This window comes from Spermophilus citellus, assembly GCF_964194105.1.
Source record: "Spermophilus citellus genome assembly, chromosome: 8".
In the NCBI taxonomy this organism is placed as follows: domain Eukaryota; kingdom Metazoa; phylum Chordata; class Mammalia; order Rodentia; family Sciuridae; genus Spermophilus; species Spermophilus citellus.
Genome location: NC_138189.1, coordinates 11,691,350 through 11,718,556, shown reverse-complemented (window position 1 = coordinate 11,718,556; position 27,207 = coordinate 11,691,350). Strand labels below are relative to the sequence as shown.

At 43.1% G+C, this 27,207-nt stretch overlaps 1 protein-coding gene across 11 annotated transcripts in view; it reads left to right on the top strand.

Annotated features, from left to right (window-relative positions):
* Window positions 1–24,726, top strand: part of LDB2 (LIM domain binding 2) — a 346,376-nt gene extending 321,650 nt beyond the window's left edge. Inside the window, exons 6-9 of one of the 11 annotated variants that reach the window (XM_081303138.1) lie at window positions 14,237–14,360; window positions 17,609–17,760; window positions 20,270–20,412; window positions 23,365–23,501. In XM_081303138.1, the coding sequence (XP_081159264.1) occupies window positions 14,237–14,360; window positions 17,609–17,760; window positions 20,270–20,374 (381 nt within the window). In that variant the 3' untranslated portion in view covers window positions 20,375–20,412; window positions 23,365–23,501. The other 10 variants (XM_081303139.1, XM_081303137.1, XM_081303136.1 and 7 more) reach the window with 10 other exon arrangements.
* Window positions 24,727–27,207: the final 2,481 nt, after the last annotated feature.

Below are 27,207 nucleotides of genomic sequence, written 5' to 3'. Positions count from 1 at the left end.
GAGGGAAAAGACCTTGAGCCAGGAGGGAGAAGACCCCAGCTCAGTGGGGAGACCAGCCGGCCCCTTGAACCCATGAGCTTCAGTCTCCATGACTGAAAATATGTCCAAGAATGTTCTAGCTTTCAAAACTCTACAGTTTTTGGAGTCTTGTCATATCTGCTTGCTAGTTTATAAATAATTTGGATATCTGAGACTTCATCCAAATATAGAAGCCTAGTGTGAACTTGTGGTTGTGTTTGCTTGTCTTTCCTACTGGAAGGTACCTGGCTTATTTCTGCCAATTAGAATAACTTTCTCCAACAAATATGTTCATCCCAGCCCTCTCTCCTCCCAGAGGGGGCTAAGGAACGAGCTTTTTTTTTTCTGTCATCTAGGGATTTAGGGGTAGAAAAGAACAGGATGAGGCAGATGTCAACCAACAATCTCTGTTTCTCTCTCTCTCTCTCTCTCTCTCTCTCTCTCTCTCTCTCTCTCTCTCTCTCTCTCACACACACACACACACACACACACACACACACACACACAGGATGGAGGCTGAAGCATTTGTATATTGGATCAATTTGATGGCTCAAAGAGAGGCAGAGTTTCAAAAGTCATCTGCAGATCTTCTGTAAAGGACCCAGAGACCAGTACTGCCCTCAAAGCACAGGAAACAAGATAAAACCCATGGAGGGGGGTGGGAGTGTAGCTCGGTGGTAGAGTGCTTGCCTAGCATGCACGAGGGCCTGGGTTTGACGCTCAGTAGCACATAAGAAAAAGGAAAAAAAGGAAAATGCAGGGTGGAAGGCAAGGAAGGGAAGTCCCCAGCGTGAGTAAGAGCAGATAGATGGGGGAGGAAACTACACCCTGCCACCCCTCTCAAGGCAGAATAAGATTATTTATTATTTATTTATTAATTATCTGTCTCCTCCATGTTGGAGAACATTTCTCCATTAAGGGCAGTGACTTCTTTCCCCGCCCCTATCCCATTATAAGACCCGAAAATGTGCACACTGAGATCAGAAGTGAGGCACATTTTCAAGTGCCACCAAGAAAGAGTGACAAAGAAGGGGGAGCTCAGCTCCGACTGGTCTCTGGGGAGGATGATGGAATGTGGCTGCTCCACCTGGGGCCCAGCCCCACCAGGCTCTTGAGGCTGATGTCTGGAGACAGAACTCAGAGAGGACGCTTCCTTTCTTCTTTCCCTCCCTCCTTCCTTTCTTCTGCATTCATGTTTTCCTTTTTGCCTACTAAATATAAATTTATAATGATAAAAAACTGTTCACCTGTCCTTGCCATCGGGACCCCAATCTTCTTTTTTTTTTCAAGTTTTTTTTTTTTGAGTTGCCGATGGACCTTTATTTATTTATTCATATGTGGTGCTGAGAATCAAACCCAGTGCCTCACACACACTAGAAAGCACTCTACCACTGAGCCCCAGCCCCAGCCTGGGATCCCAATATTATTGGGGAAACAGACAAATATTCAGGTCAAAAGGGTAATAGAGACACATTCGCAAGCATGGCCATAAAAATGAATGAGATAGGTAGATGATTGATGGATAGATAGATGATAGACAGATGGGGATGCATTTATTAGGAGCAACTGGCTCAGGTGTTTATGGAGGCTGAGAAAACTCTCGATAGGCCACCTGCAAGCTAGAAACCCAAGGAAGCTGGCTCTGGCCACGTCTGAAAGCCACCGAACCAGGGAAGCCCATGGTGTTACTCTCAGTCTGAGGCCAAAGCCCTGAGAACTTGGGAGGCCACAGGTATAAGTCTTGGAGTCCAAAGACCAGGGAGTCTGGAGATCCAAGGGAAAGAGAAAAGCATCCCAGCTGCAAGATACAGAAAGAACCTGCTTGTCCCCTGCCTCTCTGTTCTGTCCAGGCTCCCAACCAACTGGATGGTGCCAGTGCACATTGAGAGCAGATCTTCCCCACTCAGTCCACCAACTCACATGCCAGCCCCCTCTGGAAACACCCTCATAGACACATCTGGAAACCTGACTTTCCAGGGCCTTTATAATCTGCCAAGTTGACACCTAAAAATAGCCACAAGTTATCCTTTTTGTTATATTGGGCCCACCTGATAATACAACCTAACTCCTCCATCTCCAAGTCCACTGATTAGCAACCTTAATTCCTTGTGCCATGATGTAACCTGACGTATCTGCAGATTGCAGTGACTGGACATGGACTGGGCCGTGGACATCCCTGCAGGGTCATTACTCTTCCTCTCAAGTGCCTTTAGCCAAAGGCTCTGAATCCTTAACCCTTCCACCTCCAGAATTTCCTCCTTCCCTTCTCTGCTTTCTTTTTTATCTCGGGTGCTTTATTTAACACAGCATATTTTTTACTTACTTACTTGATTATTGTATGTTTCCCTCACTCAAACATAGTTCCATTAAAAAAAAAGTACTTTCTTTTTTTTTTCTCTTTGTAGTGTTCCCAGTACCAAAAATTAATAGAGTCAATAATGTGTGCTGGATGAATGAATGAATGAATGAATGAATGGACGAACCGCAGCCTCTGCCATCTCCATTTTCCTAAAGCATTGCCATCATCCTCATGAATCTGCTTTCCACCAAACCTACTTCTCTCCCTGGGAGCAGGCATGGCTGCAATGGGGCGTCCCTGACATATGATGACAGGGTACTCAGGGAGCAATGCAGTAGCTGAAGGCCACATTATTGAGAAATCCCTCCTTTCCTTTGTGTCCTAGCAGAGGTAAAGGGCTGGTACCTGGCAGAAGCTCCCGAGAGGGCAGGCAAGCATTCCAACCCACCCTAACTCTGGGTGCCCAAGGCCAAGAGGAAAACCCTCTCATGGTCCAGAAATCTTCCCAAACAGCAGCATTGGGGATGCTGCTGCCCAGCCCCCAGAGCACACAGCCTCTCCACCAGTCTCGTGGGATTTGCAGCGGTGCAGGAAACGGGCATAACCACTCAGTGAGCGTGCTGCAGGGATTACAACTGCAGGAACAAGATAGCCACGTTCCTTGGAAACTGTCACTGACACTCCCAAGGTCTGTGTCCCATTCCCTCACTCCAGTACTAAGATCATAAGACCCCATTAGTAAATGTTACTGTTTAAATGTTGCCTGATTGCAAGTACACGGTCTCTTAGTTCCCTGGGAAAAATAACCAAGATGCTACAAAAGCTACCTTTTTCCTCTGAGGGATGGAGGAGGATAACCGTGTCCTATGCTGGCTTCAACAGCTCAGCAGGGTTCGGTCTTCCTCACTTGGAGACTCCACGCAGCCAATACTTGCCTTTTGAAATACTTGGTGCTTTTGTTTCACCAAACACATCAAAATGCCAAAGCTTTTCTCCGGCTTAGGACACGTGGATGAGAGAAATCCATGGCAGATACCATATTTTGGTTAAGTGTTTATTTCGGTGTTATTTTGCCTACATTATCTGCACCTTGCAGCTCTACTGCAGGGCAGAGACTGTGGCCTTGATTCCTTACAGTGCTGCAGCTCACGTGGCCAGCCCTCACTCACACGTGCATCTCAGAGCTGGCAGTCCAGCCATGTCCACTCTGGCACTCTCAGGTGTACCCACTCCCAGCCCATCCCAGACATCTCCTCTTTCACCTGACTGACCCCTAATTCAATCTATGTACATCTCAACTTAAACGCTGAACCCTCCCCACAGCCCTTCCCAACACCCTTTGTCCTTCTCCTTTGCAAGAGGCAGCCTGTTTGGAATGCTTCAAGGTCCTTGGTCTCTCCCTCTACCATGAAGCCTTGTGGGCAAAGACAGTGCCCACTGTGCTTACCACCGCTTGCCCCGTGCTTCTCCCCTTCCTGAGCAGAGGGGGTCTTGGTTAGTGGCAAGGATGCACCTAAATGATTTTCCCGAGGTCTTTCAATTAAAAAGTGAATCAAGCAGGATTCGACCCCCGATTGTTTTTGTTGCCCATTGTATCACATTCTTGTCCAAGCAGTCATTCATTCCACCAACTTTGGCCCCATTGCTCAATATTGGCTAATATAAAAGAGAAATAAATACTGTTAAGGAACAGGACACAGCAGAGCTGTCCATTTTTTATAGTCTATTTAGAGGCCTCTGTCATAGTTAATTTTGTATCAACTTAGCCAAGTTGTAATACCAGTTATAGAGTCAGCATGAATCTAGGTGTTGCCCTGAAGATATATATTTTTTTGCTCTTTTTTAGAAACTTTTTAAAAATATTTTACTAGTGCATTATAATTATACATAACAGTGGGATTCATCCTGCCACATTTGTACGTGAACATAGCATGATTTGATCAATCACATTCCCTGGTACCTTGGAGATATTTTTTGGATGTAGTTCCATCTATAATCAGATGACTACAAGTAAAGATCACCCTGGGTAAGATGGGTGGGCCTCTTCCAATCAGTCAAAGTTCTTAGGAGCAAAATCTGAGCTTTCCTGTAGAAGAGGGGATTCTGCCTCAAGACTGCAGCATTACCTTTGTCCTGAGTCTCTAGCTTGTGGAGACTATGGATTTTGGACTTGGTCCTATAATTATGTGATCCAACTCCTTAAAATGAATACATGCATGCATATGTGCACACGTACTGCTGGTTCTGTTTCTCTCTAGAACTCTAATAGGGTGATGGTCAACAACAAGGCCGTGTCTGCCAGAGGCTACTCAGAGCAATTCTGAGCCACTGGTCTTCATTTTCTGTACTGGGCTCAAATGAAGGCACAGCAACTGATCAATGAGATCTTTTTAAATATACCTAAAGCTTTCTCACATCCCTGCAGGCCATAGACAGCATTCCCTGATGTCCTTTAATAGTAGTGGGCTTTCCAAGCAGATGTTTCCTTTTCCCTTTGGAAATATCTAGCTACCATGCTGTAGAACTTAAAAGAAACTACTAGAACATGGGGCCTTTTGAGGCAATTGCCCAATGATCAGAATAAGTCAAATACAGGACAGGCATAGTGACCATACTTTTGACATCCACTGGGTCGTTGGAATCTCATTTTCAGGTTATATGTGTGTGTACACAGATGTACATATACACACATGTGTATGCACAATGTACATAGGGCAACAAACACCTATAAAATTTTGTCAGTACACACTGATAAATCTCAAAATGTCCTCTGTGAGATCCCTATTCCTGCCTTGGTTATACCTCAATCACAACCAAATGTATGGTGTCCCGTACACATGCTAGACCTAGGGAAATATTGAATATATTTTCTTATTTCTCTTAATAATCAGTTAATCCAGCTCTACTGCTATTCCACTTTGCAGATAGGGAATCCAAAGCACCAAGTGATTAAGTAGCTAGAATTTGACTCCTTGCAGGTGCCTAACTACTTCATGTGAGGTTCCCACACGCCCAAAATTTATCTTTTGATATTGCCTGACTCCCTACAAACCACATATGTCAATCAGAGCCCACCTGGGAAAAAACAAAACCTATACCAGGTAATGTAATACAAAAAAATATATGAAAAATTATTTATAAAGGTATTGGAAGCTTGACAGGCACCCAGAGGAAGATGAAGCAGCTCTAACATTAGCAGTCCCCACTCCTGGGCTAAAAGAACAAAAGCCGGTGGCCTGTATGTGAGGCTACGTAGTAGCCACTGGAAATGTTTGGGATTTTTCTGGTAACAGCTGCTGGAGAAGCCACCTGAACTTCAGAGAGAGCAAGAAATACCCTTCCTGAGTTCCAAAAGTACATAGCAAGTCAAATGGTGCCTTTCAAAAATTCATGTTCACCTATAAACTTACAATGTGACCTCATTTGGGAAAGGGGTATTAACAGCTGTAATTAGTTAAAGGATCTCAATACGAAATCATTCTGGATTTAGGGTGATCCCTAAATCCAGTGCCTGGTGTCCATATAAGAAGAGGAGGAGACAGAGAGGGTAAGGCTGTGAGGAGACAGAGCCTGTAATGATGGAGATATAAAGTGAGGAACAACAAGGATTGCTGGAGCCACCAGAATCCGGGAAGAGACAAGGAAGGATTCATCATTCAAGGATTCAGAGGAACATGGCCCCATGGATACCTTGATTCCAGACTTCTAGCCCCAGAACCAAGATAATAAATTTCTACTGTGTTAAGCGGCTCAGTCTGTGTTACTTGGAACCAACAATCCTAGGAAACTGACACAACCCTCTTTTAGCCTCCAACTCCTAAACCCTCACCTGAAACCAGTTTGCAAAACAGCTGGGAAATAATGAACAGGGGTCTGTTCCCTGCAGTATGGAACTAGGAGGAAGAGATGGGGCTAAGAGCAAATAGACAGGTAACAGGAACACAGGGAAGGGCATGCCTGTGCCAAAAGACATGGAGAGGAATCAGATGGATGGGGTCAGAGGAAAGAACATGCAGCAGTGGCCCTCACTGGTCTCCACGGCCTGATGGGTACAGTAGAAATCATGAGCTGGCTGGTCTCATCAGGCTGCTGCAGCTCAGGAAAACGGCCCCAGCATTTCACCAGGTGAGTCAAAAACACAGGCCCTGGCCTCAGTGGTCATGTTAGCAGGCTCAAAAGTGAGACCAACAAAGAGGAATTGAAATGTGCAGCCTGCTCACTCTGAGGAATGGTGGTCCCTTCAAGACCAGAGTGGCAGCTGCTGCGTGGCGAAGCTGGCCTTAGCTACCACCCTCTTCCTCCCTAAGCAGAGAGGCCCCAGTCTCCAGGGTCCCAGAGACTTTCATGAGTAATCAATTTGCAAAACAATTGAGAAAAGGCAAAAGCTGTCCTGGTTGAATCTTCAGATAAAAAGGGGGATATTTTGAATCCGACAACCAATCTACCTTTAATCCTATCAGGAAATAAACTCAAATCATAATCTGATGCTTTGGAATTGCATAGCTTCTAAGTAAAAGGATTTCCTTCTCTGACTTGTTTCCTCTCTAAGGCAGAGTGGGCTTAGTCACTTGGACCCCTATTATTCATTCTCATCTGATTCTGGGTAGGGATTTTTTGCTTTTGTTTTGTTTTTATTCTATATGTTATCTTTTCCTATCAGTTTAATATAAGATCTCTTTTCCAAATGTGTTTCTTAGTTAGGAGACAGGATTTCACCCTTTGAGTTTGTCTCTCAATCACCCCCTACCCCCTAATATCCTTCTAATTCAGATTTAACCAGAGGAGTAAGTGACTAGAGAGAAAGAACCATGGCTTACACATTTGAACCTTTGATAATTTATCCCTCAATTCCACACATGGACTATTATCAGAGACATTAGCTACTAGCATGCCATTTGTCATTGGCCCAATCAGCACCCATAAGCATTTTATCTAGTGGCCACCTAAGTCTCAGAGAGATCATGTGATTGGCTGCACAAAGTAGTCTATATGCATTGGTCTCCTGGCTCAGAAGGGCTGGTCTGTTGGTGCAAACAGCATCCTCCATACCAACAATGTCCATCTTTTGAGCACCAACTTTTATCCAGGATTTTCATTGAGGATTTACCTTGCCTGTTTGAAACCATCCTAGTTAAATGTCATTATTCCCATGTTACAGATGAGGACACCGAGATAAAGAGGAAAAAGTTTGAGGAAAAAACATACAACATTAAATGGCAGACTTGGTAGTCTGAACCCAAACGCATATGGCCCTGGCCATATATGTATACTGTCCCCCGTATACAGATCAATGCCTTGTGCAAGGAGCTACCCAGAGATGGTGAAAGTCTTTGAATTCAATATCTTAAAAGTGGTTTAAGCCACTTATATTATCAGAGGTAAAGAACTTAGCATTAAGTTAAAGCACAGGGTTGGAGCCAGCTAAACGCCACTGAACCTTTTCCCTGCCCTTCAGAGAACTGTATTACCTTGGATATATTGTAAGAGTCACACTCTTCATTATCAGCTCTGGATGACTTAATGGCTATGGGTCTGAATTTCCTCACCTGTAAAAGTGGGCCAGGAGGTGAGGCAGGTTAATGATATAATTAGTATGTGTAAGGTACATACTCCAGGGACAGGCATAGACTAGGTAGCTCATAGCTATTATTAAGCTATGACTCAACAAATATTTGAGTATACCTAATACCGTGTTAAATAAAAAGAAGATAAAAGTAAAACATGGCTTGCCATAGAAAAGAAGATGAACTGGTCCACACGAAAAGAAAATTCCCAATGCCGATATAGACCCTGAGATTACAGAGATTCATAATAAACGCTGTGGAGGCAAAAGAGTCTCTTGCAGGCTGAGATGGTCAGAGACAAAGGTGGAATTTGAGCTGGACCTTGGCAAGGACCTTCGTGGTTCAGATTGATGTGACTCAGTTGTGGTTTTCTAACCAGTGCCCACCTGCAAACTTCTACTGCTCCAGAACAGATTAGGAGCTTTCTCCAGAATATAAATCAGCTGTGTCACTGGGAATGTTGTTTAGTTCAACTGATGCTTTTTAATGAAAAACTTTCTCAATGAAGACCAAGGTAAATGGAATGATGCTCTGCCTCCATCTTCCCATCGTGTCATAGAGGCATAACAAGTCATTTGCAGTTCACCTCCTCAGAATAGCACTGGTTTAGATCAGAGCTCTGCGGGCATTCTCTGAAGAGCAAGAGAGCAATATTGGGAGTTTGTGGGCTGTTTGGGCTCTGCCTAACTACACGACGACTTTGTTGTAGCACAAAGCTGTAGACATGGCCTGATTTGGCTTGCAGGTTATAGTGCAGTTGAGATGACTGGAGAAGAGAAGAGAGGGCCTTGTAGGCAAGAAAAAAAATCATGAGCAAAGTCCTGAGCAAGGTGCCCCCCCCCCCAGCATCCCTGCGCTGACCTAGATACAAAGAGAATGTGGTTCACACTCAGAGGGTGCCATTCAACACAGATGAATAAAAGGGTCCTGGTACAAAAATACAAATCACCCAATTAATAAATGGGTAAATGAACTAAACAAAAGTTTCACAAAAGAATAAATACAAACAGCCAACAGGTATATTAAAAAATGCCCAGCATCAGTAGCAATTAGGGAAATCTCAAAACCACACTGAGATTTCATCACCTCACACCAGTCAGAATGGCAGTCATCAAGAGTACAAACAGTAATAAATGCTGAAGAGGATGTGGAGAAAAAGGAACACACTTACACTGTTGGTGAGACTGTAAATGTGTGCGGCCACTATGGAAATCAGTTTGGAGATTCCTTAAAAGACTAGGTATGGAACCACCATATGACTCAGCTCTCCCGATCCTCGGTGTTTATCCTAAGGAATTAAAATCAGCATACTATAATGATACATACATATCCATGTTTATAGCAGCAAAATTCACAATAGTCAAACTGTGGAATCAGCTTGGTATCCATCAACAGATGAATGGATGAGAAAATGTGATATTCATACACAATGAAGTTGTGTTCAGCCGTTAAAAAAAAAAAAAAAAAAAAAAAGAAAGAAAGAAAGAAATTATGTCATTTGCAGGAAAATGGATGAAACTTGAGAACATTATGTTAAGTGAAATAAGCTCATAAGGTCAAGGATCATATGTTTTCTCTTACATGGAGAAACTAGAGAGGAAAAAGAAAATGAAAGGTGGGGAGTGATCACCTGAAATGTAAAGGGAGATCAGTGAACAAAGGAAGGGGACCAGGGAGTCAAAGGAGGTGGGGGGTGGGAGTGCTGGGGAAGGATAATGGCCAAATTATATTGTTACACTGTGTGCATGTGCTAATATGTCTCAACAAATCCCACCATTATGTACAACTGTATCGCACCAGTAAAAAAGAAAAAGAAAATGTGTGGGCGGTAGACAGAACAGAGGTTGGGACACAACCAAAGACCAAGTGCAGGACACTGGCTTTCTCATAGCCCACAGCCAACTCCGTTAAGCACCAATTCTTCCTTCAGTTCCAGAAGAAGAAGTTGTGAGTGTACATCTGAAGAGAAGCAAATTATTCCAGGAGAGTGGCCAGATGAAAACAGCAGGACTGAAACAACACACCATGCACATTCACTAGCCTCTGTCAGTATGAGAAGGCAGGCCTTTTGGAACAGGGCGCAGCTCTGGCTGCCTGGCCAGGACATACGTGTGCATTTCAGCCAAGGATTCTGCACAGAGGAAGCAATCAGCCATTTATCAAGTGGACAAATTAGTCACTTCTAAACCTTCAGGACCATGCCTGATTTGTCTGCAACTAATAAGAGTCTCCTTGCTTTTAATCTGGCCAACCTATCTATCATCCATCCATCCATCCATCCATTTATTCAGCAAGCCTCTGTTGTGATTACAGAATTCCATAACAGAGACAGTGTGGGGCCAGATTCCTAGAAAATGACATCAGAAGAATAAGGGAGAAGGCCCAGCCTGAAACTCTAAGTCTGCAGAACGCTATCCTGAGAGCTTGGCCAGGATGAGCAATGGCTTTGTTTGGGATACTAAATGGCCTTGGCAGATGCCACATGTTTGGGGGCTTCATAGTCAAAGAGAGATCTCAGGCCTTCTGGTTCCTATTTTTCCCACAGTGTCCTGGAGTCCCACAGGGTACCCTCCAGCACTGCTGCAGGAAGAGACTGAACTCAGTGGCAACCCTGTAGGCATGCTGCTGCAGACACACTGGCCCTGGCCTTTCTTTTCAGGCAAAGATCCTGCTCCACTGGGAACTTTGTATAAGCTCCACTTTGCAGATAAAATTGTTCTTCAAAATCAAAGGGCTTTGTATTATAATGCTGAGCTCCACTAAGGTGCATATGAGTAGGGTTGTGTGTGTGTGTGTGTGTGTGTGTGTGTGTGTGTGTGTGCGCGCGCACACACACACACACAGTATGTAGCATAAGGAGAAGGCATATATATTCTATCCTGCCTGGTTACTTACTCCTAACAGGATGCTACCTGGAGTCCATGGATGAGACTATAGAGGATTCATTAATTTCCAGAAATTTAGTACAAAATTTGAAAGGCACTAGCCTTCTCCAAATCCTCTAAGAAGGCCTGAGACCTTAGGAACAGCAGGAATCACAACTATAAAAGACCTGGTTATTCACCACAGAAGCCCACTCCCCAGCCATCTTCCTGGTTTCATTTCATAGCGCCCCAGGTCTTTGCTGTTGCCAAGATGCATGGCCTGCTGCCTGACAAGACAGGCTCATATCCGAGTTAGTTCTGCCACCTACAGCCCACAGCCCAGCAGAGCCACTACACAGCACAGCAGAGAGGGAGTCTCATCTGCATACATGAATAAGGGGAGGACTGCCTCTCCAGCCCGGGACCTCTCCACTGAGAGGAAAATGGCTTTGGGGATTCTCCATTAGTATTCAGAGATGCAAGCTCCTTTGGGGTCAGTTACAATGATGGGAAGATATTTTGACATTAAAGGGGAAGAGAGAGATTTTGAGGATTAACTCCTGAAAAAAAAAAAAAACAAAAACAAAAAAAAAACAATGTTTCCTGAAACCTAGAGAGGAGAAAGGTACTGTAAAAAAGTAATAGATAATGAGCTCATGGTTTCCACAATAAACATAGCTCTCTGGGTGCAGAAGCAGTTTGATGCTGGGCGCCCTTTCTAGGTCCCAACAGGTCATCTTTGCTATCTAACTAGCCATATAATAAAAATACTTGCTTCAGAGGAATATGATTTCCTAAGACACTTGGACTGAACTCGGAGTAAGTTTCTTATATGCTCATGGGGGCAGCATGCTCTTTGAGAGCAGAGATTATGTTGTTCTTATCTCTGGGTCCCCACTTAGGACATCTTTGAGCCTGACACTTAGGATGAAGCTCAATAAATGCCCGTTGATTTAAAGCAATAGAAATGTGGATGTTTTGTAATCTATGCTGTGCTTGCTGATATTCAATCATAATACCTACAGATTGTTGAGCTCTTATGCATTAGACACAGTATTTCAAATTCTCTCAATGTACAAGATAGGTATTGTTTTGCAAGTGAAACTGAGACTCAGCATTATTAAGTATTCTTTCAAGGATACACACTTGTGATGGAGTCAAAATCCATACCCAGATGTCAGAGTTTGTAATCCCATGTTTTGACCACTCCACCCATGTTTTTTATATCCATGACAAGCTCACTTACAGTGAAAGGAAAATGAACCAAAAGGTATAATTCAAAATCTTTTAAAACTTTTTTAATTAAAAATTGTTTCCCAGTCCTTAGAACTTCTCTGACAGCTTTTCTAATGTTCTTGCTTGATAATGGATGCAGATACCTGCTGACCCTGAGCTAGAAGTGGTTCTACCTTGAAGAATGAATCATTCTCAAATGTACTTGTAGAGATGATCATGGGATCCTTGAGGCCATTTTGTCTGATGAACAGTAGCTGGGTAAGGCAGTGAGGTTTTCTGTAATTTGAAGATACTTTGATTGGCAGCAAGGAATTCATAATAGGGAAAAGTACTCTTCGCCAATTTGGAATACAGAGCTTACTGTATAATAATTCTGCCTCTTCCACAGACTATTTCTTTATTGATATTTTAGATTTCAAAAAGAACTCCAAACTAAGCAAGAAAGTACACAAGACAGAAGATCCAGGCCTCGTTACTTTTCTGGATTTGTAATCTGGATTCCCTGGGATTGAGTGGCTTTGTCCCAGGGGGCACATTGTACATGTGTTGCTCAGCCTTTGAAATATTGCTCTCTTGCTTTAGAGAAACTACATTTGGAAGAAAGTGGGGTGAAGTGAAAAGAGATTGGAGCTAGACTGGAGACCCCTGGGCTTTGTCTATGTCTTGTTGTCTCTGTTATCTCTTCTAACATCCAGAATCCGTAGGGCAGTGGGCCAGAAACTCTAGCAGTGTTTATCAGAATTACATGGTTTTTTAAAAGGTTCATTCAGAGTCTCACATCCAGACCTAGTGAAACAGAAGAAACAGAGCCTGGAAGTCTGCATTTTTAGTAGTTCATTTGGTTTTGAGAGAGGGAATCCTAAGCGCACACTTCAAGGGACATTGGCCTAGAAAGATCATAGGATCTTTCTATCAACTGCTTCATAAATATATCCATTCAACTGAGGCAGACCTGGGAACAGAGATAAAATGCAGTCTCTGCATTCTAAGAACTCTTGGTCTAGTGGAAAAGACTGACTTAGAAACAAATAGTTACAAAGCGTGAATAAAACCATGGAGCAGAAAGGATAGCATGTCATGGGACAAACTGTAGGGAGGCACCAACTCAGCCAGTGCAGGAAGAGGTGCACATCTGGGGGAAAGAAGGAGCCATGTCTTCAAGGATGAACAAACATTAGGTGGGAAGAGGAGAGGGAAGAATTCAGTGGGCAAAACCAGCATGGCCTCCAAGGTAGTGCAAAAGGTGAAGGCTGACGCAAGGGAAGGGGTCAGAAGGAAGGTAAGACTCTGAGCCTCACATCTGTCTTCCATGATGAACTGATTCTTTTTCACCTGCACAGAGGCATTGCCAATATTTCTATCACTGTAATTGCAATGGCGATGAATGTAGCGTTCCAATTTGTGGTCTTTGTCCTCGTAGATATAGTTCTTTTGATGCAGTGATAGTCTAATAAGCTTGCGGCTGAGAAGAGATTCAGGAAAGTCTGAGGTGTTATCCTAAATGGTTTTACCTTCTTGTTGCATTCATTAATCTTTGTCATCAGATGTCTTGGACCAAAGTAAAGCTGAAAAATCTATCCAAAGGAGAAAACAAGGTGACTGTGTGCAGAACCAGTAAAACCTCCCACATTGAATGAATCCTGGCATATGTTATTTACATTATCATCATGTGCGAAATACAAATGAGTACATGAATAAAAATAAAATAGCATTCATCATCTGCCTCTGTAAGAATTAAAATCAAAAAGAACCTGTGCTTGCTACTCTGTTCTCCGAAGTTTCAAAGATGGATTTCACTGCCAGATCATCTGCATAAACTAGCATTGTAACTCACAGTGTGTGGTTACACAAACAAGAACAAGAGCCAGCAGCCAGAGGAGAAATCAGAGCGTGCCGCGCTCCACAGAAGAGAGCTTTTTCTTTAACCAGGGAGAATCATCTGAATTTATAATAGAGCAACATGTGTATAACCCATAGTCTATACAGGAAGTATGTGTGTGAGAGTGTGTGTGTGTGTGTGTGTGTGTGTGTGTACATCACATTCAGCTGTAATATCATATTACAAATGATTCTAAGTTAAGTGGCTATAATCAAGCATTGGTAATATTTCTTTCCCCCAAAACTTATATAGAGAAAATCAAAACCAAGAAAGGACAGAAAAGTATCCATAAGCTGTCTAATTGATTCCAGCTGTTTATTGATGGTGGTTAATATTATCAAGTAGCGGAACACCAATGTCTTTGGACTCCTTGCAGTTGTGTGTAATACTGGAGCCAATGCAGGAGCTGATGTCCAGACATAAAACCTACAACCTCAGTCCCCGAGACTGCCTGAAGACCTGCTTGTTTCAGAAGTGGCAGCGGATGGTGGCACCGCCAGGTACATGCTCATTCTTCACTCTTTTCTGGAGATGGAGTGATGTGAGAGGGAAGAAAATGAAGGTAAATTTGTCAGAAAAAGTCATTTGTTAGGGACATTCTGACCATGATTTTAGACGTGGAGACATCAAACTTCCAAAGACCAGATATCCTTAAGGATGACGTATAGTCTCTCCTTGCTAGTTGAGGACCTGAAACCCAGAGGAGTAACATGATTTGTTCAAGGTCATTGGGAAGGTCAGCAGCAAAGTCAGGGTCAAAACCAGGATTTTCAGTCTCCCAATCCAGTGATGTTACCACTGGACCAGACCCCTGACTTCTGTGGCCTTATGTTTTTGGGTTTGGGTTTTTAAGGATGATAGGAAGGAAGAAAGAGAGAGTGAAAAAAGATGGAGGAAGGGAAGATAAATAAAATTTGCTGTATTTTTAAAACATATCAAAAGGAACTCTGATTATGAAGAGAAGACATAAAAGACTCCATTTCTCTCACTTCCCCGGACTGCAGTTTAGATACTATAGTCTCCTGCTGGGGTTCTGAAATTACTGCTTCAAGTCATCGTTAATTGTCTTTCTATCTAATACATTTTCATTCCCAGGCTTGTGTCGAGGCTCATTGATCATAAAAGCAAAACATGTCCATTCGCTAAAAGTTATTTTTATAAAGAGTAATTATTAACATGAGACCCATAGCTTTCTGAATCACAAAATATAACAATCACCTTCCACTGGTATTGGCCAGGGGCTTTCTATAAAATGGATATAGAGAATTTAACCAAGTACATACTTAGAAAGCTGATAAAATATATTTTATTTTACATAGTATGGCTGCATTCCCATCCTAGGGGAATTTTAGGCTTTTAGAATATTATTTTTCAAGTATATTAAATATACTGAAATTGGCTTTATTTTCTCTTTCAATATCAATAATTTTTTTGCAAAAAAATAAAAAAGTGCTCTTCACACACCAAATACTTTGAGCACCTATATTTTCCAGCATATTCATATATAACTCATATTATTCATTCATTCATTCAACAGTTATTTATTGAATCCTACTATGCAGAAGGTACTGCTGCAACCACTGTGGATATATCATGGAAACAGTCCAAAATATTGACTCTTCACAATAGCTTTATGAGATATTTATTCTTTTTTTTTTTTTTTTTTGCGGGGGATTGCAGGGGTACCATGGAATGAACTCTGGGGCACTTGACCACTGAGCCACATCCTCAGCTCTATTTTGTATTTTATTTAGAGACAGGATCTCATTAAGTTGCTTTTCACTGGCTTTGAACTTGCAATCCTCCTATCTCAGTCTCCTGAGTTGCTGGGATTATAGGCATGCACCACCACGCCTTGTGAGATATTTATTTTTATCCACATTTTATATAATGATGACCAAGACTAAAAATTGTGATTTGCTAAAGTCAGTCTCACAACTAATAAATGAAGGAGGACTGTGAAACAAAAAGTATTGTATCTCTAAATTCTATGATTTCACTGCCATAGACACCAGCTACCAATGGGTATCATCTACTATGTGCACTTTAGTTGAATTCACCCCAAATTTTATAAACAAAGTGTAAATGCAAATAAATAAATAAAGATAGCTTATTTATTTACATTCTTAACATCAAAACAGAAAAGTGCTTATCAGAGGCAGACCTGTGTATCTGATTGACTTTAAAATGTCAGCTTAATTCTCCTTCTAACTTCATAACCTAGATCAATTATATTTCTTTCTATTGTCCTTCAGAATAAGCACCCACAACACCATTAAATACTTTGATGTAAAATCTTTGAGCATAAGGAAAAAAATATTCATGAAAGACACAAATTGGTAAATAAATAGGAATATAATCCCCTCTTGATCATCATGGTCAAGGATAACTTAGTGGAATAAATAGTCTTTGTAGTGAGCTTTATAAATCAGGTGGTGGTGCATGCCTATAATTCCAGCCACTCAGAAGGCAGAGGCAGGAGGATAACAAGTTCAAAGCCAGCCTGGGCAGCTTAATGAGATTCTGCCTCAAAATAAAATAAAAAGGCCTAGGGGTGTAGCTCAGTAATAGAGCACCCCTGAGTTAAATTCCCAGAATTGAAGGAGGAAAAAGAAGAGAAAGAGGAAGAAAATAAATGAACCTTATAAGTATATTTCTCTCCTTGTCCATCAGAAGAACTATAAGTGTGTCACAAAGATGTTAGGAGGACCATTCATTGAGTTAAACTTGCTCTGTCTTACCTTCTCACTTTCAGAGTCAAGTCTAAAATAGGGTTAGAAAAAGGGCCCACTTACATGCCATTTTCCACCTTATTCAGTACTGTGAGGAAAACACTTCTGAAGATTGCTTATTTACAAGACAAAGATTATAAGTAAAAGTATGTACTAAGGTTGTTATGAATATAAAATAGTTGATGCATCAAAAACACTAAGAGTAACACATTGAGTAACATTCTATACATAGCAAACAAATAAGTAACATTCCTCTTACCACATTTTATTTATAAGGTATTGCTCCGTTCTTCAGATGCAAAATGGTTTTCTTAGTTTCTGAATAAGATCTTTTTTTAAATAGGACTAGCTCCCTTCATTAATATGCTGACTATATCACATATGAGGCTTTTTTCCCAGAGATCCTGAAACTAGTAGCATTGATAAAACAGCAGGGTCCAAACTATGGGTATTTCTGAAGAGCTCTGGAATCCCCAAGTACACATGCTCAGTTGAGAAAACTGCCACTTTTCTTACTTGAGATTATTAAGGTGCCGTAGAGGTAGGCTGCAATGTGACACTTGGCCAGTAGGTGCTGCTGTTGCACACTGGTTCACTAATTCTACTGTCCATTACTTTCACTCTTGCAGGGTCTAGGGATCCCAGCAGTCCTTCCAGGCTCAGGGGAGCAAACTCCAAAATGTTCTAATGGTAAAAATGTTTTAAATGCAATTATAAAAGGAGTACCTGCAGCTTATCCCTCAAATAATATTCGTAAATCGCAGACATATAAGTAGAAAATAAAATAACAATCATTTCATCTTATATGCAAAAGAAAAGAGTTTCCTCAAATTCTGCACTAAAAATGAATCAGCAGCTTTCTCCCTTTGTTGTTGTTGTTTTTTGGTTTTTTTTTGGTAAAGTTGCAAGAAATGGAACATTTTTAAGTAGTCCACTCTTTTCAATTGACAAAAATGAATCCTGTGCCTGATACTTTTGCTTTAGAACTGATCCTTCTCCCCTCGTCCTTATTGCAGCAGAACCCACAAGGCAACCGACAACCAAAAGGAGAAAAAGAAAAAATTCCACCAGCAGCACTTCCAACAGCAGTGCTGGGAACAATGCCAACAGCACGGGCAGCAAGAAGAAGACCCCGGCTGCAAACCTGAGCCTGTCCAGTCAGGTACCTGTAAGTCTCGCTTTCCTTTTAGGCCTGAAATCTTGCCTTTGCCTATCACCCTGTGCACGGGGTTTGAATTAAAGCCTCTTTGAGCTGCAAAAGAAAAGAAAGGAAAAGAAAACATTCTGGGCAGGTTCAAAGTTGGGGAGGAGACAAGGCAAGGACTTGGGTGGGACAGAAGGAAAGAATCTTTCGTGACAACCTTCCCCAGAAAACTGAGTGTTCAGAGGGGATATTAAGAGTCAGCACTGCAGTGGGACCTGAATTAAAAAGCTCTCAGAGTCATAGACAGAAGATATGTCACTTAAGGTTAATTAAAAATGTCACCTAACAGTATGCATAGGAGACCCTGTGAGTCCTGGAAGCCAGCCCCGGAGCCCAGGCCCTGTACTGTAATTTGACTGGGCCCTCTCAACACGGTGTCTTATTTTAAGACTCAGGTAATGAATTTGCAGCCACTAAAGATGCAGCTTAGTAGGTTTTGCTGTACCTGTTTCATTAGCTCAGGGAGACGGTCAGCTCCTGGTTTGGTCTCAACTCTCTTGATCCCTTGACCCCTTTCTTTCATTTCTGGGTCTGGACACAGGCCACATGCAAGGGGGCCTCTTGGAACTCTGAAACCAAAAGCTAAGGGTCATCCCCAAATAGTGGAACCTGTAGGCAATGTCCTTATCATCTATCAACCTTCTCGAACTGCGTCCCTTCTGCCTAATTCCTTCCTGTATCTGAATTCCCCAGCCCAGCATCAGACTATCACTTTTAACTTCTCCTGTTCCTGTAAACATCTGCGTCCCTTCTCCCCTCCACGATTCCTTGTGGGTTTTCCTTTTCTTCTGTCCTTGTCACATCACCCTGTCACCAGGTGTTTGACTCTCATTTGAATCCTGACCCTTTCTTGGTGCTCCATGGCTGCCCTCTAGATGCCACGTCTTCAGAGGTGTGCCTCATTCCTTGTTCTTCCCTCCGCCAACACGCGTTTGCCTTCTCCAACTTTCTCACTTTTCTCCATTCTCTATCTGTTGTCCTCACCTGTCTTGTTCTGATCCTGTTCCATCTCTTTCCGTGTAAGAGGAGACTTTTACACAGAAATTTCCTCACTTCCAAATGTGCCTTTCAAATCTGTCCCCGTCCCACTTTTTCTCACTTTCTATTGGTTAATTCTCTTTAAACAAAACCAGGCCCATCAGTACCCTGAGAATTCCCTGGGCCAGTAGGAATGTTCTCCTATCTTCCATGGTGGGGTACAATGTCCATGGCCACTGAGTTAGAAAGAAGGGGTCATAGAGATAATGGCCATCTGCAGTGGAAGATGCCATTTTAACTTTAAGACAACCAAGAATTGTAGTCCTCACATAACAAAATAAACTTCAGGTAGTTCTCTATTTTCTGAGCAGGACTTTATATCTATCACCACTGAAGTTCAGGAGGGGAAATCCCAAGTTGAGTCTCTTTATTAAGGTACCAACCTGCTATGCCCTCTCCTGGCTAAACTGGAAAATGCCTAGAGAGGACGGCCAATGACTGAAAAAAGTGCACACAGTAGTCTATTTTTCTAGTCCAGGAGTTTGAGAAACTAGCATTTGTCACTATCATCTAACAAAAGAAGGCAGTACACTTCAGAGAATTCTGGAAGTGACACATGCCTACCAACAGATGCAGGAATTCAAGTCAGTTCAGCAAGTGTTTTCTGAGATCCTGCTCTTTTGCACACTGTGCCAGGCACTGGTGATTCTGGTGATAGCAATATCAAAAAACAAAACAAAATGACTGAGTGCTGTCATTGACATTGAAGAGCTCAAGATCTAATCCGGGGATGGAAAGAGTTTCCTCTCTTTTGCAGGCTCGGAGTACAGTGTTGAGAAGGATTCTCAGCCTGACTGGGTTTGGTGGCCACCCATTAGGGATGGCTGCCAGGGTGTGAAGCCGAGAGTAGAAGCCTACACATTCATGTTGTGTATTTTTGATAGACTTGGTCTCATGGGAATGCTTTCCATTTTATTTCAAAGTGCACTTATTTTTTTCTATTGCATTATGCTCCTGTTCTCCAATCCAACGACTGCACTTTCATGAAGGACCCTGTGTCAAGAGGGTTCTTCATGGGTTAAAACCCTTTGAAATCTATGCAGGCAAAACACCACTAGAAATGGAGAGCTCAATTGCAGCATTATCCTCATACTGTGCAATTAAAAATATTTTGATTAAATAAGACTTTCAGATGGCCCAGAGACATGGGGAAGACAAACAGGTTAGGAAAATGTGCAGATTGTTAGGTGTCTTCGAGTTCAATGGACATTCAGTGATAAGCGTGGATAGCTTGTAGTGACCACATCTTTTAACCCTGTCTACCTACTGAATCATTGACCCTCTCCTACTATTTAAATGGAAGTGCTGTCTGCAGGCAGTAGCTGCCTGTCCATGGACCACAGCCATGATCGGTGTAGCTGCTGCGGCAGCAATGTGTGTATGTGGCCAGGAGTAGGGTTTAATCCTTGGATTCTGCTTCTCACTCCATGAGCAGGGGCTAGGAGCGATCCCGAACTGCAGCCTCAACCCTGGGAGGGATGGAGACCTGTGTCATTCAACAGCAGTGACCCCTTCTGGCCAATTTAAGGAGAAGCATTGAGGGGCCCTGAAAGGAGTCACTTCCAGTCCTCCTCAGAGGTTGGTGGTCCTTGCACGGGGATTTAGTGAGAAGATGTGAAATGGGAAAAGCTGGCGGTACCTCCGGGCCTCCAGTCCAGGAGCAGAGGTCGGCCTTGTGGGGAGCTGAGGGCACCTGGGCTACTTAAGATGGTCACCGTTGCCTCTGTGGGACACACAAGCTGGAGCTGGGAAGGAAATGCACTCTCCCTACCAACGTGGGGGGACTTTTGGAGATGTGGGTGGGGGAGATGCGGCTCACATCCCCAGTGAAAGGAAGCCCAGAATGTGCATTGTGTCTCCATTCATTTTGTGTGAGGATAACAAATCGCGAAAGTCAGTCAGAACAGAGAATCACTATCCTGGTGTGAAGGCTCAAAAGAAGCAAGTAGAAATGTGCATATAATTTTGTAAGTGACCTCAAGTGTCTGTGTGCATATGAAGTCCTCAGCCTTCTCAGTCTTTTTACAGCTTGCCACCTGTCAGTCATGCAAATACCACAAACACACACACACACACACACACACACACACACACGATTCTATATCTGACCTAAGGCTATATTTCTTTTATAATCAGTAAAGTAAATGTGGCATATCTCTAGAGCTTAGAATGCCTAAAAATGCCTATGCCTGGCCATCTTTCCCAATTGTTCCTAGAAAAATAAAAAAGATCCACTGCCCCCACCCCCAGTCCTACGTCACCCCATTTGAAGTGATTTGAACCACTATTTCATAGACCTTTTCTTGCATGATGGTTGTTTTCTAATACAAGGATTGCATCTGGAGTGCTGGGGACTTTTCTTCTAAAGTCACGCTTAAGTTGGCTGCTTCTTGTTTTTCTCCTGTTTTTCAAATCATGCATCCTTCCTCCCAGCCCCTCTAGATGACCTTGGAGTCAATCCCAAGGCAGATCCCTGTGGTTGGTTCTAACACCCTTCCCCTGCCTGGTGACACCTAATGCATGAGTTTTCCAAGACCTTCAAAGTGCTCTGTATCCAGTCAAGAAAATAGATTAACCCTCCTGCTGAGCTGTGGCCAGTCTTGCTCTACCCTTCCTGCCTACCTTTGTTCCCGGTCATAAGTGCAGCCTCCCAATGGCCTGTAACTAAGTAACACTTTTTTTTTATCCTGAACACCCCCAGGTCATATGGCAGCTGCCCAGATAACTGAGTCATGTCCACACATTTGTGTGGTGGCCACATTCCATCCAAAATCCCATTGTCATTCTTGCCAGTCAGAGAGACTGTGTCTGTTTTGCATCTCATCTTAAGTCCTCCCGAGTCTCCTTCCATGTCAGTGTCATTTCCGGCTCTTCGTTGCCTAGCAAATATGTTCTTCGAAGCACCCAGCTCAATATCCTGCTAGCACCTTTACTGCTGAGTTGACCCAGTTCACATTTTCGCACGTCCTCCATCAGGGATATGTCTTTTTATCAACTTGGAGGAGCAACTAATCAGAAAACACCGTTTGGAAATCTATGGATCATCTCACCTAATTCAAAGGAGTGGGGGAATAAATAAATAAAATAAAACAAGAAGCAAGGTTTTTTATCCCAAAGGCCAGGTGGGGATTCAGAGATTTGTTCATTGGGCAGCTTCGGAATTCTGAGGGGGATCCAAGGATCCCCCTGGCCCTTCTGAGCACAGACAGCATTTCACTAAACCACCCAGGGACACCTTCTTTTGGCAAAGCCTCAGGGGAAAGAACTTTTGTGCAGTTGTCCAAGCAGCTGATTGATGTAGCCTCCTTACCAGGAGACTCCGCCCACATTCTGGCCCAGACCTGTTTTTTCTGGCCCTAGGAAGGCCAGAGCAGTAGTTTCAGCTCCTGAAGTCACTGAACTTTTTAGTAAAATATTGCTCAGCACCTGTCCAGAAGAATCTACCCGACAGGTGTCCTGTCCCACAGCCAGGCTGCCCATCAACACATATGGCCCTCTTTGAACAAAAAGGCCAGAGCTGTGCCTGTGTGTGCGTCCCTTGTACCAAGCTCGGTCCCTGGGCTCTCTAGCTGTGGCCTCTGCAGGGCTCCCAGCTACAGTAGGTGGCTTCTTGTTTGCATGGAAGGACAATTTGTACTTAAAGGAGTGATTAGATGGATTCTTCTTAGCCACTTCCATTTCTGATGACTACTGGCTTCATCAGTGTAATTATAATTAGCTCTCTTCATCTTCCTTTTATGGTACCAGCTGGACAGACTGGTTCTCTTTACTGTCCAGATTGGTAGCAGGGTTGTCTGTGTGGGGCTAGGTGACAGGCACCATGAAATAACAGATGGTAAATTCAGGGCTTGTTGGCAATCAGCAGGTTTTTGCTAATGACTTAATTAGCTATGCAAATTGTCAAATCAGTGTGAACATTGTTTTTATCGAAAACTTTACCTAAATTAATTACCATAATTAAGTAGCAGAATGTCAAGGATATTGGCTGCATAAAAGGGCCTAGCTGAGTAGAGAAAAGAGAGATTCTGTCTTCAATTAAAATGTATGCCATCCTTGGGACAGAGAAAACCGAGTTGTGTGGCTATTGCAGAATCGCACCTTCCGCGTGTCCCTATTCGCCACTAGTCTCCAAAGCCGCCCACGGGGCCCTCCATAAAAGTGGCGGATTTTTGGAGGTATTGAAAAAGCACCCAGCAGAAGGTTCCACAGCCCTCTCCAAAGTCCCCAGAGTCAGCAAGTTCAAAGCGTGGATTTTTTTAATTTTGAAAAATCCATTTTTTTATTTCTGCAGATTGCTAGCATTGCTCGTTCTCCGGTGTCAGGCTGCGCACTAAGGACATAAACTCGCGTGGTTGTTACACGTCAGGAGGCGATGTTTATTTCCTGTAGAAATCCAATATGCGTCTCGGCCCCGACATTGAGACTTGGCCCCGTTGTGTCCTAGGTTCCCAGCTCCTCCCACTATTATTTTAAGCTGAGCTTCTCTCTCTCCCAAGGTTTCCCTGTAATAATGTCAGCTGCTATTCACAGGATGTGATGGTGGTAGGAGAGCCAACTCTGATGGGAGGTGAGTTTGGGGACGAGGACGAAAGGCTAATCACTAGATTAGAAAACACGCAGTTTGATGCGGCCAACGGCATGGACGACGAAGAGGACTTCAACAATTCACCTGCCCTGGGGAACAACAGCCCATGGAACAGTAAACCTCCCGCCACGCAAGAGACCAAATCAGAAAACCCCCCGCCCCAGGCTTCCCAGTAAGATGACCCACGGCACCAGATCCATAGGCCTGGGGGGTGTCATTCCAAACGCAGACCTTTACTTTCAGGAGAGGAAGGAGGAGAAATTAAAAAAAAAAAAAAAAAACTTTTCCATGCAAATATCTATTTCTAAACCACTACGATCTGGTTCTTCTTTCTTTTGCATTTTTTTTTCTTTTTTAATTGAGAGGATCGTTCCAAATAAAGCTTCCATGACCCTTCCTTGGAGGGCTTCACGGGAAATACAGATACTGGCACTGATGGTAATTAAAACGAGAGAAAACACTAGCGCATCTCCTGGCACAGTCTTATCAGCGTGTTTGTGTTGAATTTCCTTTTCATGCATCCAGCGAAGGCCATGCTGCCCATGCGTGCTCAGTGCTCAGGATCTCATTAATATGCCGAACCTAACTACAGGTGACTTTTTAATATTGTAAAATATTTTCTGCTTTTTGACTTGCATTTGAGAGTTTCTTGTTTCAGTAAAAAACGAAAAGAAAAAAATCAGCTTTTGGAAAGTAATTTAAATGTACCCTTATTTTTCTTTTCCTTTGCCTCTTTCTCCCATTGAGCAACAGCCAAGAGGGTCCAGCCAGGTAACTTATGGTCAAACTGATGTCGATTGGTTCTTGAGTCTGAGTTGGTTCGATTTAGCCCAAGAGCTGAAACAAGAAATGTCTTGTTATCATCAAAGACACCAGGCAGATTTTTTTTTTTTTATGTAAAGAAAGACAGTTGGACCCTGAAAAAAAAAATGTATGCGTTTGTAAAGTTGCTGTTGATCCAAATATTTTCAAGCCATGTAATCCATTAATTTTGTGGGCAGTTTAATAAATCTAAAACTTTTTGTGTGTTTTTTTTAAATTGTATCTGAGTTGACTGTTCTTCCTTTTCATAGTATATTTCTTGTATGATATTTTGTAAAGCCCTCACCTGGTTCTTTTATGGGGACTTTTCATTTTAGACTATTCCAGTGTATTTATGTGAAACTTTATAAGAGAACTAATTTTTCCATTTGCCTATTAATATGTTCCTCCACACATGTAAAGACACAGTGGCTCCGTGTGTTACAAAACAGCTGTATTTTATGTATGCTTTACTGGTAATGTGCCAATAATAAACTGTGTTAATGACCTAAGTAAGAGAATCTGGCAATTTGTGTGTGTGTGTGTGTGTGTGTGTGTGTGTGTGAATCTGCTCACAATTACCACGTGTGTGTGTCAATCTGCTCACAATTACCTTAGATTTATGGTCTGGACTCCAAATAGAGTGGAATCATAAAAGCTGTGTGAAGCAGGTCCACTGTGCCCTGGCTACTGACTTGTCTGAGGCAGAGGAGACAGAACACACTTAAGTGCAACGAGTTACATGAAATGGATTTGTTGCTTACAGACAAGCAGCAAGGGAAAACAGAAGCCTAGGACCCATGCCAGCCCATCCTCCAAGCCTCAGCAAAGCTGCCCAGGGCAGATGGAGTCTTGATTATGCATGCCCCACTTCATTGCAGCTGAGGGACCCTGGAAAGCAGCCTGCCTGGGTCTTACACCTGGGGGCAGAGGACAGGCGGCGCTGAGCAGGGAAGCCAGCCTTAATTTTGTGTCGTGATAACAGAATCCCATAGATAGGGCGATTCAGGAAAATTTCCTCACCACAGTTCTGGAGGCTGGGAAGCCTGAAACCGAGGTGCCAGCATTTGTAAAGCATGGTTCCTTTCCTTACCCACTGTGGTTTCTGGGGCAGACACAGGGGTGCCCTCTCTGCCATGAGCACTGCCCACTGAAGGCACAGTGATGGGAAGCGTAGAGGGGTGTGGACTGGAGTTGGATGGAAAGGCAGCAGCTTCCCCCTCCTGGATGCTCACTCTGCACTAGAGAACTCCAGTCAAGCTCCTAGACGTTATTTCCAATGATTCATATAGTAACTTGTTCCAGTAATCACTAATATCCCACATTTTAAAAAGTCAAGGTCTCTCTGGTTTGTAATTCTGAAAGGTTCCTAATCACAGTGTAGAAAATTCACTTGAGGATCTTTGACGTTTAAAGAACATTCCTCATATTTTTCCACTTTGTATGAATGAGAAAGATGAAAAAGAAAATCTGTTATCATTTATTGTTTATTGAGTGCTAAGCAAGTCAAGTTATCCTCTCAGTAAATTTTGGAGAAAAGCATTTGGAAAAGAAAAATGGAGGGAGATGGTTTGTCTTATGGTAGGATCCCTAGAAGCAGAGCACAAATCTGAGATTTGGAGGCATGGGATTTGTTAAGGTAATTATCTCTGGAGAAGAGCCTTTAGGGAGTGGGGAAGGCAGGAAAAGAAGGAGATGGGAGACAAGAAAAGCTGTGGACCTCTATAGTCTATTCCTGGGCCTGATCCATGGGAGAGGGCTTTGGAGCACTGACCTTCTGCACAATCATCCCTCCTGTGCTCCCTCCTGTGCTCGAGACCCACTTCTGTGCACCTGTAACCAATCATCATTGTCTGGGGACCATGAAGAGGTGTGTGAGGGGGTTATAGCCCCAAAGCAAAATGGCCACATTTTGAACAGCTGAGGGACGTTCTGCAGGGCAGGAGTCAACTAGATGCCAACAGCCACAGCATCTTGGGATGGACAGCTGGCTTCGCCAAGGACATCTGAGTAGAAACTAAGAGTCGACTCCACTAGGTGATCACCCCTAGTTATGTTTACCATGGGTGACACAGTTGGGATTTGATTCTATATATCCCTTGACTCATAGCTTCATTTTTTTTTTCTAGAACATCACTTCGCCTCCCTAGCACAGCTCTTGGGGGAAATTGTGAGCCCAGTAGGAAGAGAACCACAGGAAATATATGGAAACTGCTGCCTGACTGCTTTCTCACTAGTGTTCTTCTGAGAGCCTTTCCAGTTTTTCCTCCACTTCACCTCACCATTTTAAGTTTTCTTTTATAAATTCTTCAAAGTAAAACCCATATAAGCAATTATTACAGGTGATGGCAAGGACAATTTAACACCTTTTCTGGCTGTCTATTGTTGTACAGCAAGTCAATCTGAAACTTAATAACCCCAGAGGATGATTTACTACTCTGATTTGACCTTCCAAGACCTTTGCTGGGTGGTACTTTAGAGTGGCAGGTGCCAGCTGGAGTCATCAGACTAAGTCATCATTGACGGAGATGAACATTTAAGATGGAGCACTCACAGGGCTGGGTACTGGGTGGGAGCTCAGCCAGGACTGGTAACTGGAGTGTTTTATAGCCCCTCTGGGGAGTTCTCACAAATGATGGGTTTTGAGAGGCAGTGTCCCAAGGAACAGCATCCTAGGACAGAGGAAATATAAATCGCCATTGTCCAGAACTGGCACTGAGTCATTTGTATCCATTGCCCATGACGGAGACAGTCACTGGTCAGCCTGGATTTAAGGCATCAAGGGAGACCCCACTTGTGGATGGTAAATGGCATGTGCACCCTGGAAATGCAGGGATTGATGTCCACCATCTTTAGAACAAAACCTTTACGGCCTCCATGTCAATTTACACCTGGCCTCAGTTTACCATTCAGTCTAACCTTCAGCCCCTCTCTACTCACACTGATTCCCTCTATCCTGCACTCCTCCTTATTTCCTGAAAACACCA